Source organism: Ornithorhynchus anatinus, chromosome 12 (genome assembly GCF_004115215.2).
Source record: "Ornithorhynchus anatinus isolate Pmale09 chromosome 12, mOrnAna1.pri.v4, whole genome shotgun sequence".
Classification (NCBI taxonomy): Eukaryota; Metazoa; Chordata; class Mammalia; order Monotremata; family Ornithorhynchidae; genus Ornithorhynchus; species Ornithorhynchus anatinus.
Genome location: NC_041739.1, coordinates 27,701,258 through 27,719,530, shown reverse-complemented (window position 1 = coordinate 27,719,530; position 18,273 = coordinate 27,701,258). Strand labels below are relative to the sequence as shown.

Here is an 18,273-nt window from a genome sequence, read left to right as displayed (position 1 = left end):
CGGCCAAGCTTCAGTGCCTCCCAACTCTGCCATTCACCTGCTGTGTGACCAAGTCACATCACTTATGCCCCTCAGTTTCCTCATCTGTGAAATGGGGATTAAATACCTTTTCTCCCTCTTACTTAGACTAGGAGCCCTGTTTGGGCCAGGACCTCTGTCCAATCTGCATCTAATGTACCTATCCCAGTGCTTGGACTGTAACCTCGTTGAGGGCAGGGAATGCTTCTGTTGCATTGTACTCTCCCAAGTGCTTAGTAGAGTGCTCTGCACACAGCAAGCGCTCAATAAATATCACTGATTGTTCAGGGTCTTTTCAGTCTTTTCAGCAAAATATTTGCTTTTCTGGGTGCTGGCAGGGCTGACCTTGCTCTGAATATCTCACTTGGAAATTCTCAGGTGCCCGTTCAAAAAAGGACAGGGAGGGAAGGAGGAAAGGGTGAACTTGGATTTGCATCCTTTATTCACTCCTTCAGCCCCACAGCACCGATGTACATAGCTGTAATTTATTTATATTAATATCTGTCTTCCCCTCTAGGCTGTAAGCTCATCTTGGGCCATGTGCCTGCCAACTCTGCACTGTTCTCTCCAAAAGCTTAGTATAGTGCTCTGTGCATAGTAAGTGCTCAATTAATTGGAGAGAGCTTGAGGAAGGGAGTCTTTTCTGCTTTGTTCTGCTGTTGGGCTTTGGGCCGGCAGGGATGAGGATGACATGACATCCAGAGAGGCCCACTTGGGCAAGAGGGACCTGAGATTTTCCTTGGCTAGTCCAGCCCTGGCTGCCAGGCTCAAACATTTGTTGAAGATTTGCTGTTCTATCAGATCTTTTCTAGCTCAGGACCCATTTCTGGCCAGGTGCCTATTCAAATCAGAGTCCCAAAGGGCAAGTGGGTTGTTACTTTGAAATATTTTGATTACTCTGCCATCCTCAAGGAAAACATTTCTCTGGCTTTATTCAACTAAGTCACCAGTGGAGAGAAAGCTTTCTTCGGGGAGAAATAAGGAATCCAATAACAGGATAGAATTGAAACTGCTGATAAAAATGAAATTGATAGAATAGCCCCTGGCATCATAAAGTAGAGCCCAAACCAGATTAAAACCTCCACTTTCTTCAAGTTTTGCCTTTCTTCAAGTTTTGCTCCTTCTAAAGCCCTCCAAGCCATTGATGTGCACGAGTTCATCCCTATCTCTTCCTTTTTGGACTCCCAGGCTAGTTGATAAATCTAAATGTATTCTCCTCATATCTACATCAAGACACCCCTTGTTATATTGAGGCTTCACAGAGAGCGATGAACAAACCCAAACCTAAAAATATTCTGATGTGAACTGAAACTTTCCTAGGAAGAATCTTCCTCTATCACAGTGTCTGGGAACATATGGCTCTAGACCTATGTGGCTCATGGCGCAATCCGATCTCAGAGGGCAGTTGGTGGGGCTGTGTGGGAGGGGGCAGCAACTCTATGCCAGTGGTTTGAGGGTAGATCTGACTGCAGTTCTCCTTCCCCACCTCCAGCTGCAGTGGTGAAGAGCACTGTAAGCTGCACTGCTCCCAAGAAAATGCCACGGCTGGTTTGAGGGATTGAGCCATGGCCCTTCCCTCTCTATTCCCCTCCCACCCTATCCATCTCCTCTCCCTTTGGTATTGGCAGAGAGAGCTGTTGCTAGGAAGCAGCGGTACAGAATAACATCATCTGATCGTTCTGGGGGTAGTGTGTTGCAGTGATGTCATGGCGGAACCCAAACGGTGCGACTCTTCTGTACAAAGAGTCTGCCCACTTCTACCCTGGTTGCTCTGGGTTGAGCACTACAGCATGGCCTTATAAAGAAAGGCTGGGTTGGAATTAATCTGGGCCTCCTTACAAAACTAGAATCAGGTACTTGGGCCTGGGAGTGGGAGGGCCTCGGTTCTAGCACCAGTTTACCTCTTGTCTGCTCAGTGACCCTGGTTGGGTCACTTGGCTTCTCTGCTTCTGTTGCCTCATTGGTAAAATGGAGATTAAAACTGTGAGCCCCATGTGGAGCACGGACCATGTCCAACCTAATTATCTTGTATCTACCCCAGCGCTTAGTTCAGTGCCTGGCACATAGTAAGTGCTTAACAAATACCATTTTTTTAAAAAAGGTACTGCTTTTCAGAGTTTGGCTTTTTCCACATGGTTGTTCCCTAAAATTCACTTTGAAGGTGGTGAAGGTGACTTGTTTTTTTCCCTTTGGGCTTGAACTGAATAATTTACAAAGAAACCATCCATGAGTATCCGAGTGTATTTTATTATTCACATTTATCCTATTTTTGATTAAACACTACTTTGCCTTACAGTTTTAAAACCATTCTTGTAAACAATGAAACAGCAGCATCAGCTAAAATAAAACAGGTTTACAATATACAATGATGTGAAAAAAATCAACTTTGGAGGACATTTTGAAGAAGCAAATCAAGTCATTTAGGAATGTTGAATTTAGTGATGACAAATAAGCAAAAAAATCATGTCTGTAGAAAAGCAAGAATTCAAAGTGCAGGTGTGCTAGATTTCATTTCCACATACCATTCAGGTAATTGATACAGCATACTATTCTTTATATAAAGTGACATGTTCCCAGTAAGATTTTAAAACATTCAGTTACATCATCTTGCAGATTTGTTTCAGTTTACATTACTCCTACTTACAGTGGTTTAACTAAAAAAGAAAAGGACTTAAGCAGTACATGTCCATCATTTCCTAAATCTATAGGGGAAAGGTTAAGAGGATGGTAAAAGAGTCAGTTCATCTTAGAGATGAACAGCAAGTTGCAGTTTCAGCTGTCAGAGAAGTCAGGGTGTCTTTAATTTTCTAAAAACTCAAAGTGGTCATCTTTGCCACTTGAACTCGAGCTTCCCAGCCAATTTTTTTTAGGCCTCCACACATTCCTTCCCTGGGGAAGGAAGGAAGGCTGTGAGGCAATGCTTCAGCAAACAAAACTTCCTCTTCAAGCTCGACTCAAAACAAAACAAAAAAAACACAAAAAACCCATCCCGCCAGGATGTGGTGTGGGACTTACAAGAGCCTAACCAACCAACCGACCAAGGGGCCAGGTCTCTTCCATTTTGAAGTACTCACTATTGACAGCATTTATTCTCTCTGCTGGTCTGATTAGAAAAAACATGTACATAAATAACTGCCATTTGGTGTAGACATAAAAACGCAGAACGAATCTTTACCCTCTGTAGAGTGTCAACCGTGAGGTCACTATGATGCTCGACTCAACCAGAGTCTGGAGGGCGACTATGTGGGGCCTGGGGTTTGCTGAGGGGTGAGGTGTGTTTTCAATACCTCTGGGCTTAAGTAATCCCACAGTGTTGAATTTTTGCCTTCTCTAAAGAGGGGAGAATCGAACTCAGCCATAATCATGAGAATCCACATTTTCTGCTGGCAATTTAATCTTTTTGAAACTGTTGTAGAATGAAGCTGCAATCTGGGTGTTTGGTGGTGTCCATAGAAATAAAGTGAGTACCTAAGATATTTAAATATTTTCCCATTGTTTACCCTCTACTTAATATTATGAAAATACCAGGCCTCAGGCCAGGTACCAATAAATACTGAATTTAAAAAAAACCAAACAGGACAAGAAAAATAAAACCCTGCAACACAAAACAACTTAAAAAACCCTCCCTCCCCGCTGACCCCTACTTCACCCTGACAGGGCAGAGATCTCATAGTCACTGGCAGAGGTGATGGGCTTGCCCATCATCCTTACGTTCTTGGCATTGGTTATCCGGGCCATCATGGACACGGGTTTGTCGAAGTACCTGACCAGGGCCGGCTCGGTTAACAGTGAGGCCAGGAACTGCTCGAAGGTGATGGCCCAGTCACGGTCCAGGCTGGTGCTCCGGGGAAGGGCCGACGCGGCTCCGCCCCGGTCGCTGCGCACCAGGACAGTGTCGTCCCCAATGTCCTCGCAGTGCAGCTTGTCCTCCTCGTGGGAGCCCGCGCTTAGCACCGAGTAGGAGGACATAGAGCTGTCATCGTCGGAGATGAGCATGGAGGAGCCGGCCCCGTGGTCCCGGGGGGACGAGTCCTCCAGCTTGATGTCTTCCATCTGCCCCCCCAGGCCGCCCTCAGGAGGCTCCTCGCCTTCGGGGCCCGGGCTGGGAGGAGGCGGCTCGCCCGGCTCTGGGGAGTAGGGTTGGTTGGCCCCTTTCTTGGGGAACAGCATGTTCTGGAGGGCTTGGCTGCCTGGGCCGCGGGCGGTGCCCCTGGCATCAGGACCTCTGGTGTCGCTCTCCTTGGCAGGCTGGGCAACAAACAGCTTGCCCACTTCGCCAATCTCCAGCAGCAGGCTAGTCACGGCGGCGGTCGCGTGATACAGCTCTTGCTCATTCGGGTCCTCGCTGAACATGTTGTACATTGTCTTGCACAGCTCGATAAACTGCCCCTGGGACCAGGTTTGGGGGGAGGGTGACAAGTTAATTATAATAATAATAAGAAGAAGAACGGTACTTGTTCAGCGCTTACTATGTACCAGGCACTGTACTAAGTGCTGGGGTAGATATAAACAAATCATCATCTCACTGGCTCCTCGTATTGAATGTGGAACCTAGATCTGGCTGTGTTCCTATACTTTTATGTACCTGTCCAGGATCTGTGTCTCCCAGGGCTCCTGCCTTTCTCCCATCTTCCCCAGGAGATCAGCTCTGTGAAGACAGTGACTCTATGGTGTTTTTCTCTTGCAATTCCCCCATTGCCTAAAGTGCTTCTCTGCCTCTGGTGGTTTAGACCAGTGAAGGCAAGTATATGTTTCCAAGTAGGCTTTTTTACATTAATATTCCATGTCTGACCCATATCTGTGCGGGACAGCAATTCAACACTGACAGAGAGAAAGTTTCTGAGCCAGAACTTCTGCACGGACATTTGTCTGTGCCCCTGTCTCTTTTGTACGTTTTACAGTCAATTTCCTGATTATTGGGGCTCATGGGGGTGCACATTCCCCTGGTCTGGCTGGAGATTTCTTTGTTCTGGATCCTTCCCTTCTGGCATATTATTTTTTAGCACAGAGGATTGGACTAGTGGGGAGGGTGAAAAGGGAGCTGTTGCAACTCTTAAGCAGGAAAATGTGCACCCAAACGATATTAGAAAAGTTAACATTTCTGTGGGCACAACTGATTCCTAAATGGAATGAGAAAAGTTCACATTTTACTACCTACAATGAGGCTACTATTTAAGATGAGCTGGGTGTCTACAGCTTCAATAAGGCTGTCGTTTTGGAAAGAGTGTAATAATTAAATTCTAAATGCAGGAGCAAAAAGGCCTCATGCTATATTTCCTTGTCTACGGGGGTCAGGAAAGCAGATATGAATTGTTAGGGGAGTCAGAAAGTGCACAGGAGAATCAATGGCTTGCTCAAAAACCCACTTTCAGATGCTAAGAATGAGCGGTTTAGTGAGGTGAAAGTTATACCACGTGCTCTGTGATACAGACTTGGCGGTGCTTTTGTAAAGAAAGTGCTGTTTACTCGACTTGGGTACCCGAAAAAAATTCATTTCTTTCCCCAAGTTACCATGTATAAGCATATTACACCTAGCCTTAGAGACCCAGATGCGTATCTGGCCTCTTTTGGTGAAACTCTGAAGTAGCAAATAGGGGCTGAGGTGAGAACTTGATAGTAATGAAAGCAAATGCAGGCAATTTGACAAGGCTTTATGGTTGTGTTTTTTAAATAATGAGCACTTGTAAAAGCATTTTAATATACTTTGATTATATCAAGGTTTCACCTCCATTTACAAGATAGTGTATTCTCAAATGATCTGGCTATTTTCTCTAAGCAGCGAGCTCAATTTAAAAAAAGTGCCACGCAAGGTGCCAAACACATCCCAGTAGAGTACTTAATTATGTCAGTGTAGACCCAGAGCTTTCTAGGCAAAGTTGGATTCATTCATTCAATCGTATTTATTAAGCTCTTACTATGTACAGGGCACTGTACTAAGCACTTGGGAGAGTACGGTACAACAATAAACAGTCACATTCTCTGCCCAATCGAGCTTACAGTCTAGAGTGGGGGAGACAGGCATAAATACAAATAAATAAAATGATAGATATGTACTTAAGTGCTGTGGGGCTGGAGTGGGGAAAAGTAAAGGGAGCAAGTCAAGATGTCGCAGAAGGGAGTGGGAGATGAGGAAAAGAGGGGCTTAGTCTGGGAAGGTCTTTGGAGGAGATGTGCCTTCAGTAAGATTTTGAATGGGGAGAGAGTGTGCCTGACAGATTTGAGGAAGGAGGGTGTTTGAGGCCAGGGGCAGGATGTGGCCTAGGGGTCGACAGCAAGACAGGTGAGATCGAGGCACAGTGAGAAGTTTAGCAATGAGAAGTTTAGCATTAGAAGAGCAAAGAGATTGTAGAAGGAGAGAAGCGAGGTGAAGTAGGAGGGAGGAAGGTGGTGGAGTGCTTTACAGACAAGGGTGAGGAGCTACTTTTTGATGTGGAGGTGGATGGGCAACCACTGGAGTTTTTTGAGGAGCAGGGTGACATGCCCTGAATGTTTCTGTAGAAAAATGATCTGGCCAGCAGAGTGAAGTATAGACTGGAGTGGGGAGAGACAGGAGGCTGGGAAGTCAGCAAGGAGGCTGATGCAGTAATCCAGGCAGGGTAGGATGAGTGACTGTATTCACATGTTAGCAGTTTGGATGGAGAGGAAAGGGAGGACTTTAGCTATGTCGTGAAAGTGGGACTGACAGGATTTAGTTTTGGACTGAATATGGCTTGAACGACAAAGGGGAGTCAAGGATATTGCCAAGGTTATGGGCTTGAGAGACAGGAAGGATAGTGGTGCCGTCTTCAGTGATGGAAAAGTCGGGGGAGGACAGGGTTTTAGCCTCCTGAGCCTTCCTGAGCCTTCATATGACAATTTCAAGAAGTAACATATTTACCATCTCACAAATAGCTTGATCTTCCCCACAGGATACCCAACAAGTCACATACAATTTGTATTTACTACTGGTCAGGTCTGAATTTAACTGCCACTTTGTACTATATTCTTTTACTTTCTACCAGAGGGCAAAAACTTACCTGGTTCAGTTTGGGTAACTCCTTTGCATTTTTCGATTTGGATTTATTTTCCTGGGTCCAAAGTCTTAGGTAGTTGCGATTCTCTTGGGAATTTGCCTTCTTCCCTAATAGTCAAAGGCCAAGAAATATGGGAACCGTCTATCAAAAGGGCTTTTAATAAATGGAAAAATAAATACACATATGGAGAGATCTGTACCTTTGTCTGGTTTTAGACTCACTGTAACAAACCCATCATCTGCGTTCTGTTTATTCCTGCTGTCTAGTCCAACAACTACAGGAAAATATTCAGAGGGATAAGACATATTACAAAAGATACGATTATATATTTAAAAAAACTGGAGCAAACTAAACTTTCCAGTAGAAAGTGAGGGGGAAGACTCCAGATGTGGATCTCTGGTGATAATAAACCAGGTTCTGTGAGAGATGGAATCAATTTTTTCAGGATCAGATTTTTAAAAAGATTGGGAAATTATCTAGGCGCATTCTCTCAAATGGCTACAGATTTGGATTTGAGGCCACAACGGTTTCCCTGGTTTTAAGACCAGAAAAAGTAAGATATATTTCTAGATTTCTATCTTTCTGCTCACCCAAGGGCTGGTGTCTCAGCCCTCAAAGGAAGATTGATTTGGCATTTAGACTGTCGGAGTCTTCAAACCCAAGCAGGGAGGTGGGATGATAGAAATATTTTTTCATAAAAATGTCCCTTCCAGTTTTAAAAGCCATTTGGTACACAAAAAGAAAACAATGAGGAATGACTGTGACTTAAATTCCAGTTCCGTGTAAGCATTGTAGAAAAGCTGCTCTGTTCTTGAAGATAGCATTGAGAAAGAGAGACAGGTCAATTTCCCCCTTTGTCCTCTCCTCATCATCATAATGGTACTTGTTAAGGGCTTACTATGTGCCAAACACTGTATGCAGCCCTGCGGTAGATGCAAGATAATCAGGTTGGACCCAATCCTGGTCCCACCTGACTCATTATTTAAAAATGAGTCATCAAATCTCACTGCAGTTTTTGCCTTCCGGTTCAAATTTAAGAAGCTAATCAGCTTCCTATAACCTGGTTAAGCAAGAGAGAGCAGTACAATGACCTAAGGAGGAATTTGCCTTGGCTTCATATCTGCCTTGCCTCCCTCGCTTTACTCTTGCTGGAAGATGACTGTCGTTGGGTCTAATCCTACCACTGAAGGAGGAAGTCTGTCAACTGCTCTCACTAAGAGAAGCAATTTTCCTTTGAGGTTATTGGGGTGCTTCCTGCTTAGTAGGTTAGCAGCCTAGTGGTCTGCTGGGCAGTTTGCTCCACCCTTTCTAGAAAGACCCTTGTGAAGGAAAGAGGCAGGCCAGATGGAACTTTTATTCTACTTCTTTACCACAGTCAGTTGCAAGGGACCCTCTTGGACTGAGAAAAATGCAAGAGTGTGCTTCTGGGGAGAGCCGACACCTACCGTGTGTGCACTCTGGCGTGATGTCCTCAAAGAAGTACTGGGTGGCTTCAAAAGCTGAATCTGGCTCTTCTTGATCAGGAGGTAGCTCTACATAAGGGAAAGTATGATTAGTGCCCAAGTTTGATGTGAGCCCGGGGGCTTAATCAGTCTATTCAAAGCAACATATTTTTTAAAAATCCTCTTTTTGGTTGCCCAATACAAATTCAGGTTTACTAGGGAAAATACCCCAAGTGATTTTGGGTACGAGGCCCTGGGCATTGACATTGTCTATCTACTACCATTCAACAAATTTGTGGCTGACTTCAGGACATTTTTCAGTAGGAATTTTGGTATTTTTTAATGGGGGTGGGAAGGAACAATACCATGGAATGTGCTTAGCAATAAATATCAACAGTCAACTGCAGAGTGGGAGCATTTAAGTAAACCTATAGATTAGGAAAAGGCAAGTGGGAGAAGAATTTATTTTTAAAGCTGACCCACCCCTGCCTGCCCCAACTCTACTATTGGCCCAGCTCTCATCTCTGGAATCTACATTATTCACTTAGTACAGTGCTCTGCAAACACTAAGCGCTCAACAAATGACTGAATGAAGTACCTTAACATATTCATCTACCACTTTCTCCTTCCCATCCTAAATCCCCAGGCTCCATCTGAGGATGTTAAACAGTGCCAAGATCATAAGTGAAATAGCAAAAAAGCCCCAATAATAATAATAATGGTAATAATAACTGTGGTACTTATTAAGCGCTTACTATGTGCCAGCCACTGTAATAAGCACTGGGGTGGATACAAGCAATTGGGTTGGATGCAGTCCCTGTACCACGTGGGGCTCACAGTCTCAATCCCCATTTTACAGATGAGGTAACTGAGACAGAGAATTGAAGGGACTTGCCCAAGGTTCCACAGCAGATCGATTGAGGAGCTGGGATTAGAACCCATGACCATCTGACTCCCAGGCTTGTGTTCAGATGTCAGGAGACCATTATTTTATAGTTTAGGTGCTAGTGAAGGCAAAGCTACTCCTCAGCTTCCACTGACTGGTCAGGACACAGACCCTAATTTTGCGGGTGGGAATTTGAAGCCCAATATCAGATGCTGTAGGGGTAATATGCACATGACAAAAAGGTGGTCCCTTACTGAGAATCTGTCATCTAAAAATTGACCCAATTTCCCTGACTTCCCTGACTTGTCAAGTTATAGAATAAATCCAGCATCAAAACCCAATGGAATGGATGGGACTGTGGCCCCAGCTGCATTTATTCAATGTGTATAAAACTTGACCTTGCTGGTGATGGATCTGACTGTTGTTTGGAAGCAGTGAGCGGTCAGAAAAGAAGTGGGTTTGTTAAAGCCGATGGAGCTTTTCATGGCATACACTCTGCTATGCCAGGTGGTCCTCCTTCCACTCCAAAGTTCTCGAGTCACCTTACACACTTACTAAATGTTTTACATTTGCCTAGGCTGCAAGAGCTGAGGTAGATTGTTCTGGGGAATTCTCTACACTTTAACCTTACAATATCAAGAATATCAACAGAAATGCACAGAACTCGTTCTGTCACTGTTCTCTGCAGCACTCGGTTAGAACCCATGACCAAGCTACCTACTGGGAGAGGGGCAGGTGCATTGTTCAAGCAATTTCTTGTACAAACCAAAAAGCAATATCACACAGGGTATGACCAGTAGTCCATTCAGCCTAATATTCTGTCTGACAGTGATAACAAATGATGCTTGAAGGATCCACAGTGTTTTGGGTGCCTTCCTTACATCTAACCCCACTGTTAACGATGGGCCATCTAACATCCCTAACTTTAACGATCCATTAGTGGCCCCCATCAATCTAAAACCCCCTCAAAGTCATTGATATTTCAAATCTGCACAACCTTTTAACCATCAAGCTTCAGTGGATGCTCTCTCAACGTAGTGTTTTGGGGGAATCAGTGAATAATAATTTTATGTTCATTCCTTCCACACTTTATTTCATCATCTCACCTCTACTTCTGCCTTTTCAGTCTTTCCTCCTCTTAAAGCTGCTCCATCCCCCAATCATTTTTGGTTAAACCTCTCTTTAGCTTGTCCAACCCTTCTAAGATGCAGCAACCAAAACTGTATTCCAGGTACAGATGTACCCTTATTTAATTTTGGGGACTATTCCTGATGATGACCAAACTTCTTTGGCTGCCACTACTCCTTGAGGTTTCAGGGAACAGCTGACAGTAACTTCAAGATCTTTGCTGAATTGTGGTTGAGCGTTCAATCGATCAGTAGTATTTATTGAGTGTTTACTGCATGCAGAACTTGGGAGAGTACAGTACAAGAGAGTTGATAAACACATTCTGTGCCCACAACAATCTTAGAGTCTAGAACGGGAGACAGTGCTCAGTGCTCATCATCTAGTTGTAATTTGGATTACTGTTCCCTAGATACAATATCTCATATTTGCTCATGTGGAAGTGCTCTGCCATTTTTCTGCTCTATTTTCTGTTTTACAAAGACTTTCTTGAAACTTATTCTCTTTCTTTAGTTTCTCTACTATCCCGCGCAAGGACATCTTTTATATAGTTCTCATGCGGTTCACTGATATCCTATTCAACTTCCTACTTTTGATTTTTTGAAGAACCTTATCTCATAGTTCTTCAGACTCCTTTCTTGACCTGGCTAATTTCCTGTGTGCACCTGACTTGCCATTTGTTTATGGGCTTTCCTGCCTTTCTCACTTGGAAAATTCTGCCAGGTTTAAAGGATGTCTTTTTTTGGTTTCCCACCTATACTTTCTGCTCCAGGAAACCCATTTCTCCTATCCAAACTCCTTCCCTCCACTTCTCATCCTGAGGTATTCAACCATTCTATGAGAGAATGCAAGTACTTCATATCAAAGTTACTCAAAATTTGCATCAAAAGATTTCAAGTATCCTGAATCTTTAAAATCACTGTTGCTTCTAAGAATTAGCTAAACCAAAGTAAAGCTGTTTCCATGGTGTCCGGTTTAGCACAGGGCTGGGATGTCCAAGACTTTTACTGCTTCATTAGATATACCCTGGAGTGGCAAATTATCTATACATGTTTTCAAGTTACTCTTACTACCTGCCCCAATCTTATTTACCAGTTCCTGCTTGGTTAGCTGACTGGTGGTATAGTTCCACTACAATATTTTGGTAAAAAAATATTTAAAAAGTGAAGTCAAGAAGAAAGAAATCTGGAACCCTAGGATATGGAATGGAGAATAAGACAAAAAGGCCCATTTATCCCAACTCTAGTCTCCAATTGGAGGGAAGACCCACTAACCATAATTTCAGGTTAACCTTTCCCCGTTTCCCTCCCCCATGTGACCCTGGAAATGGCACATCGGGGCTTGAATGTAAGATCAGTTAGATGTTGTCTTTCAGAAGGTTCTCGCTGCCCTTTAACATGGCTCTTTTTGAATGTCAATTTTAGCTCCGAGCTTTCTTCCACAGACAGTGTCTGGCTGAAGTCCTCTAAGGCAGTCTTTTTCTAAGACCCAGCTTAACTTCTTTTAATTATTCCTCTACCACCCCCTTCCTTGAATCTGTTCCTTGTTCCTCATCTCTCCACCTCTGCAGAGGGCCTTCTGCCTCAGGACAAGGCTCACCATGCCATAGGATGAAGGTACTTGCTATTTTGGTTTATAGTGGAATGAAAACTTTTAGAGATAACCCTTTACCACGCCAGGATAGCTAATGAAACAAGAGAAGTTTTGGACATTCCCAACCCTGTGCTAAACCAGACACCGTGGAAACCGCTTCACTTTGGGTTAGCTAATTCTTAGGGACAACTGTATTGTCAAAGATTCAGGATACCTGAAATTTCTTGATGCAAATTTTGGGTAACTGATTGCTACGCCCTTAACTGTGAGGTCACATGCTCTCCTTTGCTGCTCACTTACCAGGCAGAACGTGCATTTTGTACAGCAATTTCAGTTTCTCTGTGAGGTCTCCGTGACATGCTGCACCTGAAAAAAATCAAGAGAAATGCATGTGAGACTTGAATCACATCACCATGTTACATTCCCAGGCATTAACACTTGACTCTGAAGTGGAGTAGTCTGTTTAATAAGTGATTAGATAAATCTGCTATCTAAGAGAAGCAGTGTGGTCTAGCGGATAGAATGCGGACCTGAGAGTCAGTAGGACCTGGGTTTTCAGCCCAGCTTTTCCACAGCTTTTCCACTTGCCTGGTCTGGGGCCTGGGGCAAGTTAAGTGACTAGGGTGCCTAAATTACCTCATATGTAGAATGGGGATTAAGACTGTGATCCCTATGTGGGTTATGGACTGTGTCCATCCTGATTAGCTTGCATCTGCCGTTCCAGTACTTAGTACAATGCTTAGAGTAAGCACGTAATAAATACCCTATAACAAAAAAATCTGCCTTTTGCAAGGGAACTGGGGCACCAAACACTATCATATGATCAAAAGCCACATGGTATAGATGATAGAGCACGGGCCTAGGAGGCAGAAGGACCTGGGTTCTAATTCCGGCACCACCATTTGTCTGCTGTGTGGCCTTGGGCAAGTTATTTCACTTTTCTGTGCCTCAGTTACCTCATCTGTAAAATGGGGATTACGACCATGTGCCCCATGTGGGACAGGGACTGTGTCCAAACTGATTTGCTTATACTCACCCCAGTGCTTAGTACAGTGCCTGGCACATAGTAAGCACTTAACAAAATAGCACTTTTATTATTATTATTATTAAATGCAGTCATTTGCTAAAAATACAACTAAGGCAGCAGCAAGACCGACCAAAAATAATGTTACTGTAATTGAAATGGACCCTTTCTTCTCCTGTTTGGTAACTAGCATAAGTTACCTTACCTTACCTTAGCATAAAGGGGGACTGGAGGAGGTGGCTGCACTTCTTGTCCTGCTCTGGGAGAGACTCAGGCCCTTCTCCTGTCTGGAGGCTAACCCAGTGCCTGTCCCTCCCCAACACCCATTTCCCCCACTGTCTGTGGCAGTATTATGGCTCTTTATTTTTTTGTCTAATTTTCAGTCATGCTTGTAACTGCCTGGCTTTCCTTTGTGACGAAGGAAAGGGAGAGACTGAATGCCTCACTCAAGGTCACCCTGAGGCACAGCCAGACTAGGAATCACAGGAGCCCAGAATTCCTTCTTCACTGTACTGGTTGGTTGGACAAGCCAGGCTGCTCCCTGTATTCTCTCTCTCTCTCTCTCTCTCTCCTCTCCGCCACTGCACAGGCTTGTGGCCAAAAGAAGTCCAGGCAGGGGGAAAGTGCACTCCCTCTGTCCCTGATAGTGGTGGTGGTCTGCATTTATATAATTCATTTTAAATTGGCATTTTATGACTGTTTATAGTTTCATAGATTTGCATTAAATGAGTCTCCCCTAGAAAGTGTATTTTAGACATTGAATAAATGCATTTAGTTGCCATTGTATCAAATTCAGATGTATTGAAAGAAGAAACATTTCTTGCAAAATCCTGGAAGCATTTTCCTGCTTCATCAGCATAAAGTATTTCCTGTGCTTATTTTCAGTTACTGCTTAGACTTCACTGTGCTACAGTGTCAGCACAGATTTGGATAGTGATTTGAAGTCCATACACCTGCTTCTGAGCAGGCAGGCATTGGGCATTCTGATCTAATCATGGGGATGGTGGGAAGGGGGAAGGAGGTTTGGGGAGACAAAATCCAGGTGTTCCCCTCATTATCATCCTACCATCAAATGCCTGAACAGGAGGGGGCTAGATATCTGTTCCTTGTTCAAAGAGAGGAAAGCATGTCTAGTGGAAGAGCGTGGGATTATAGAGTCAGGAGATCTGGGTTCTAATCCCAGCTCTGCAACCCTGGAAAAGTCACGTTACTTCTTGAGGCTTCAGTTTTCTCATCTGTAAAAGAGGGATAAAATACTTGCTCTCCCTCCCCGTTAGATGTGAGCTTGGGTGGAAGAGGGACTGCGTTCAATCTGATTAATTTGTATATACCACAGTACTTTGCCTGTACTATGAACTTGATAGACGCCATCACCGTCATCATGATGCCTTTATCCATTCTTTCTGTGGGGGTTATGTCCCTGGCAACCTATAGCAGAGAGGGAGTTTTCTGCAAAATATTTGAAAAGTCTACAGTCCGAAGAGAGCTCATCTCTTTTCCTCTCCGGGACTCCCTTTGATGTGAAATTTAAGGCAGTATCTTTTAGAACAAGCTTTTCCCCAGGTCAGAGCCAAATCCTGTAATTACTTGCCCTTACTTAGCCCAGACACGAATTCCCGAAAGTTGATCAGAGAGTCTCCATTTTCATCCAGCAGTTGGAACAGGCGTGAAGCTAGCACTTCTGAGTGAGCCCCGCACGCCCAGGGAAACAGGAGAGCAAACATCCCCTTAAACTGCTCAAAGTCAATGCGGTACTGCTCCAGGTAGGGCAGGCTGGGGTCGTGGCGGTCCAAGGCACTGCTGCTTCCACCCCAGTAACAGCTGGTGAGATGTTCCGCCTGGGAAAAGAGAGTTTGGCGGTCAGAATTCCCGGTTTTCAGCCAGGCAGCCCGGGTTAGACTCCCAGTGTGGGAGGAAGAGTGGTGGTTTATCTCTCCTGCTAGACTGGAAACCCCCTGACAGCAGGGATGAGACCTAGTTACTCTACCGCTAGTATAGTGCTCTGAACAGAGTATGTGCTCAATAAATATAATGGATTGAAGAGAATTCTGCAATCGCTGTTCTTCCTTTTCCCAGCAGGAGCTGGAAAACCAGATATTCTTAATCTGTTAAATGGGAATTAAGACTATATCTAAACATTATTTTGTACATTTAGTACAGTGTCTGGCATATAGTAAGCACCTAACAAGTACCAGAACCCCCCAAAACTTGTAGCCTACCTTGAAAAGAGCATAGAGTTCCTCCAGTTCATCAATGGTAAAGGAAGTTTCTGTGACAATGGTCCGCACCTTATCAAAATGGAACACAAACAGCTGAATCTAGAGCAGGTTCCTTTTGAGAACATGTTCACGTCAGACACTAAAGCACCTCACCTTTCTTCTAGAGAGGTTGGGGCACCCCCAAATATAACTCTTCCAAGAACCTACCACATTGCGCTTCGTAGTGTCCTCAAGGGTTTGGATCACCTTCAGCCTCTGCTTGAATCTCATCTGTTCAATCAAATCAGCCCGGATGGTTCCAAATTTCTGGAAGGGGACAGTGAGTGAGAAAACTTTACCCAAAAGCCTGGCCACCACACTGCTTTTATTCAGTGAGGGGGGAGACCGCCCCCCATTCTGAGCAAACTGGAGCAGGGTAACAGGGTCCTTTTGGTTGGTGACCAGGGATAGAAGTTGCGAGCATTTAATAGTCAGGCAATCTAAAGGCCATTTTAACTTTCTAGAATTTGTCCCTTCCTATTTTTAGTCCTAAATTACCACCAGTAGTTATCTGAATGATCTCATTCCTCCATAAACGGCAGATCTCCCAGCAGTTTGACAGAGAGATCCCCAGAGTCCATGACTGACTAAATCTCCGATCCTCTAATCCTCTTTGCCAAAAGGCATATTCCTTCCTTCTGGCCAAACAGGTTGAATTTGAGTTTCTTGTTCTTCATTTCTGTCCCTACACTAATCCTGCTCCCAAGGAGGTACAGGGACCTGCCTGATCTGATTATCTTGTATCCATCTGGGTGTTTAACAAATGTGACTATTATGATTATGATTATTATTTTTGTAGTCAGCAGCAGTTTTCAAAATCTCTGGTTGCCCTAAGGTCCTCAGTTCCTCTGTGCTGATGGGAAGATTCCTTCCTTATCCTCCTCCTTGCTTTCACGAGTGAGCAGAGAAAGTAGTGTTGCCTAGTGCATAGAGAACAGGCCTGTGAGTCAGGAGGACCTGGGTTTTAATCCCAGCTCTGCTACTTGTCTTCTGTGTGACCTTGGGCAAGTCACTTAACTTCTCAGTGCCTCAGATGCCTCTATAAAATGGAGATTAAGACTGAATCTGTATCTACCCCAGTGCTTAGAACAGTACCTGGCATATAGAAAATGCTTAATAAATGCCTTTAAAAAAAGGAAAGGATGGGAGCTCTCATCCTCTCCTTTATTTTGAGGGGACACCCTTGGGCAGAAGCAGCAGCTAAGAGTTTTTCAGGGTTGGAACCATGTTTGAACAAACATGATTTGTTATAAGAGCCCATGATTTCAAAAATCTGACTGTTTTATGGACAAAGAGCTTTAAATATGAGGTCTCAGGAAACCTGGAAACAAAAGTTCACAGGGATCTCCTTTTCGATAAACTGATTATTTTTCATGCTTTAGCTTCTTAAAAATGATGGCATACAATTTGATATAGCAATGAGATTATTGAGAGAAGAGGAATAATCACAAGCATAAAGAAGAAATAACCCCAGGCTTACCAGGACCAGTAAAATATGTCCCAATCAATCAATCCATGGTATTAGAGTGTTTATTATGTGCAGAGTACTGTACTAAGCACTTGGGAGAGAAGAATGCAACAAAATTAGCAGACAAGTTCCATGCCCATAAGGAGTTTATAATCTAGAGGTTGATAGACATTAATATGAATAAATACTTTAAAATATATAATTTAAAGATATGTACATAACTTCTGTGGTGTTGGGGGTGGGATGAATATCAAATGTCTAAAGGTCACAGATTGACAAGGAATAGACAAGGCAGAAACAGCAAGCAGGAGAAAAGAGGGCGTAATTGGAAAAGGGCTCTTGATGTGACCTTGGTAATGCTTTGAAGGTGGAGAGAGTGGTGGCCTGGCATATATGCAAGGGAAGGGAGTTCCAGGCTAGCAGGAGGATATGGAAAAGAGGTTGGAGATGAGGAAGATGAGATCGAGGCACAGTGAGTAAACTGGTGCTACAGGAGCAGAGTGTACAGGCTGGACTGTAGTAGAGGATCAGTGAGGTGAGAGGTAGGATGGGGTGAGCTGATTGAGGGCTTTAAAGCCCAAAAGTCAGGTAATTCAGCCTACTGCTTGCTAAGAATAGGTGTACAAATTCTGGCCCTGGACAGTAATATAGGAAAGCACACCTCTCCCTGGGAATTCTGGTAAAGACCTCTTGAACAAGGAGTTACTGGTGTTAAGTCTACTTGATGAACTCTGAGTTTCTCCACCCTAGAAGCAGTAGAAAGGATTAGATACATCTCCTGTGATTATTTTTTTAATGTGCAATGAAGTTTTAAAACACTGAACAATTAGGCAATCTGGAAAACCAAGAAAAATACTAGGAAAGCAGAATCTGAACTACCAATATTCTGTCCTCACCAAATGTGGAGAATCAAGCCAAACAGCTCTCTCCAAGCTGTAGTTTTCTTCTTGAATTAATTTCTGGCATTCACTCTCCACCCACCTTCCCAAGAGATATTTTGAATCTTTAAGATTTTTGAGTTCTGTCGATGAGATGTTACTAAAGGAGAAGGGAGTTAGTATTATTGTACTTTCCAGCATAATTCCCTCCACTGCATAATTTCCCTCTCCCACAATTTTTAAGGAAGAAATACGATTATATTTGCAAACAATGATAGGTGGTGGCAGGGTGACTGGGTGGGAAGAGGAAAAGAGTCAGAAAATGCTTTTGCCAGGGAGTTTCTTCACTGAGACTTGCTAACTTCTGGGGTAGGAAAGAAAGGGTGGGGGGGTGGTGCTAATTAAGAGTCTCCTGTCTGCTGCAGTTGAAAGAGTACAAAGGAAGAGAAGCAGATTCAAATGTCCACTTACTTTACCTTTCCTCCTCATTCCCTCCCCCCTTCCTCTGGCCCCGATTATTTTATAAACTTAATCCTCTACATAATAACTCCAACCCCATTTTTCAATG

At 43.8% G+C, this 18,273-nt stretch overlaps 1 protein-coding gene across 3 annotated transcripts in view; it reads right to left on the bottom strand.

The window, feature by feature from the left end:
* Positions 1-2,245: 2,245 nt before the first annotated feature.
* The window catches only part of TBC1D9 (TBC1 domain family member 9), a 94,247-nt gene continuing 78,219 nt past the window's right edge, over positions 2,246-18,273 (bottom strand). For 2 of the 3 annotated variants that reach the window (XM_029076493.2, XM_029076494.2), the window contains exons 14-21: positions 15,528-15,626; positions 15,321-15,389; positions 14,699-14,939; positions 12,378-12,443; positions 8,477-8,563; positions 7,231-7,305; positions 7,035-7,138; positions 2,246-4,407 (exon numbers count right to left, since the gene is read on the bottom strand). In XM_029076493.2, coding sequence (XP_028932326.1) covers positions 3,664-4,407; positions 7,035-7,138; positions 7,231-7,305; positions 8,477-8,563; positions 12,378-12,443; positions 14,699-14,939; positions 15,321-15,389; positions 15,528-15,626 — 1,485 coding nt within the window. In that variant the 3' untranslated portion in view covers positions 2,246-3,663. The remainder of the gene's footprint in view (positions 4,408-7,034; positions 7,139-7,230; positions 7,306-8,476; positions 8,564-12,377; positions 12,444-14,698; positions 14,940-15,320; positions 15,390-15,527; positions 15,627-18,273) is intronic. The other variant, XM_039913819.1, reaches the window with a different exon arrangement.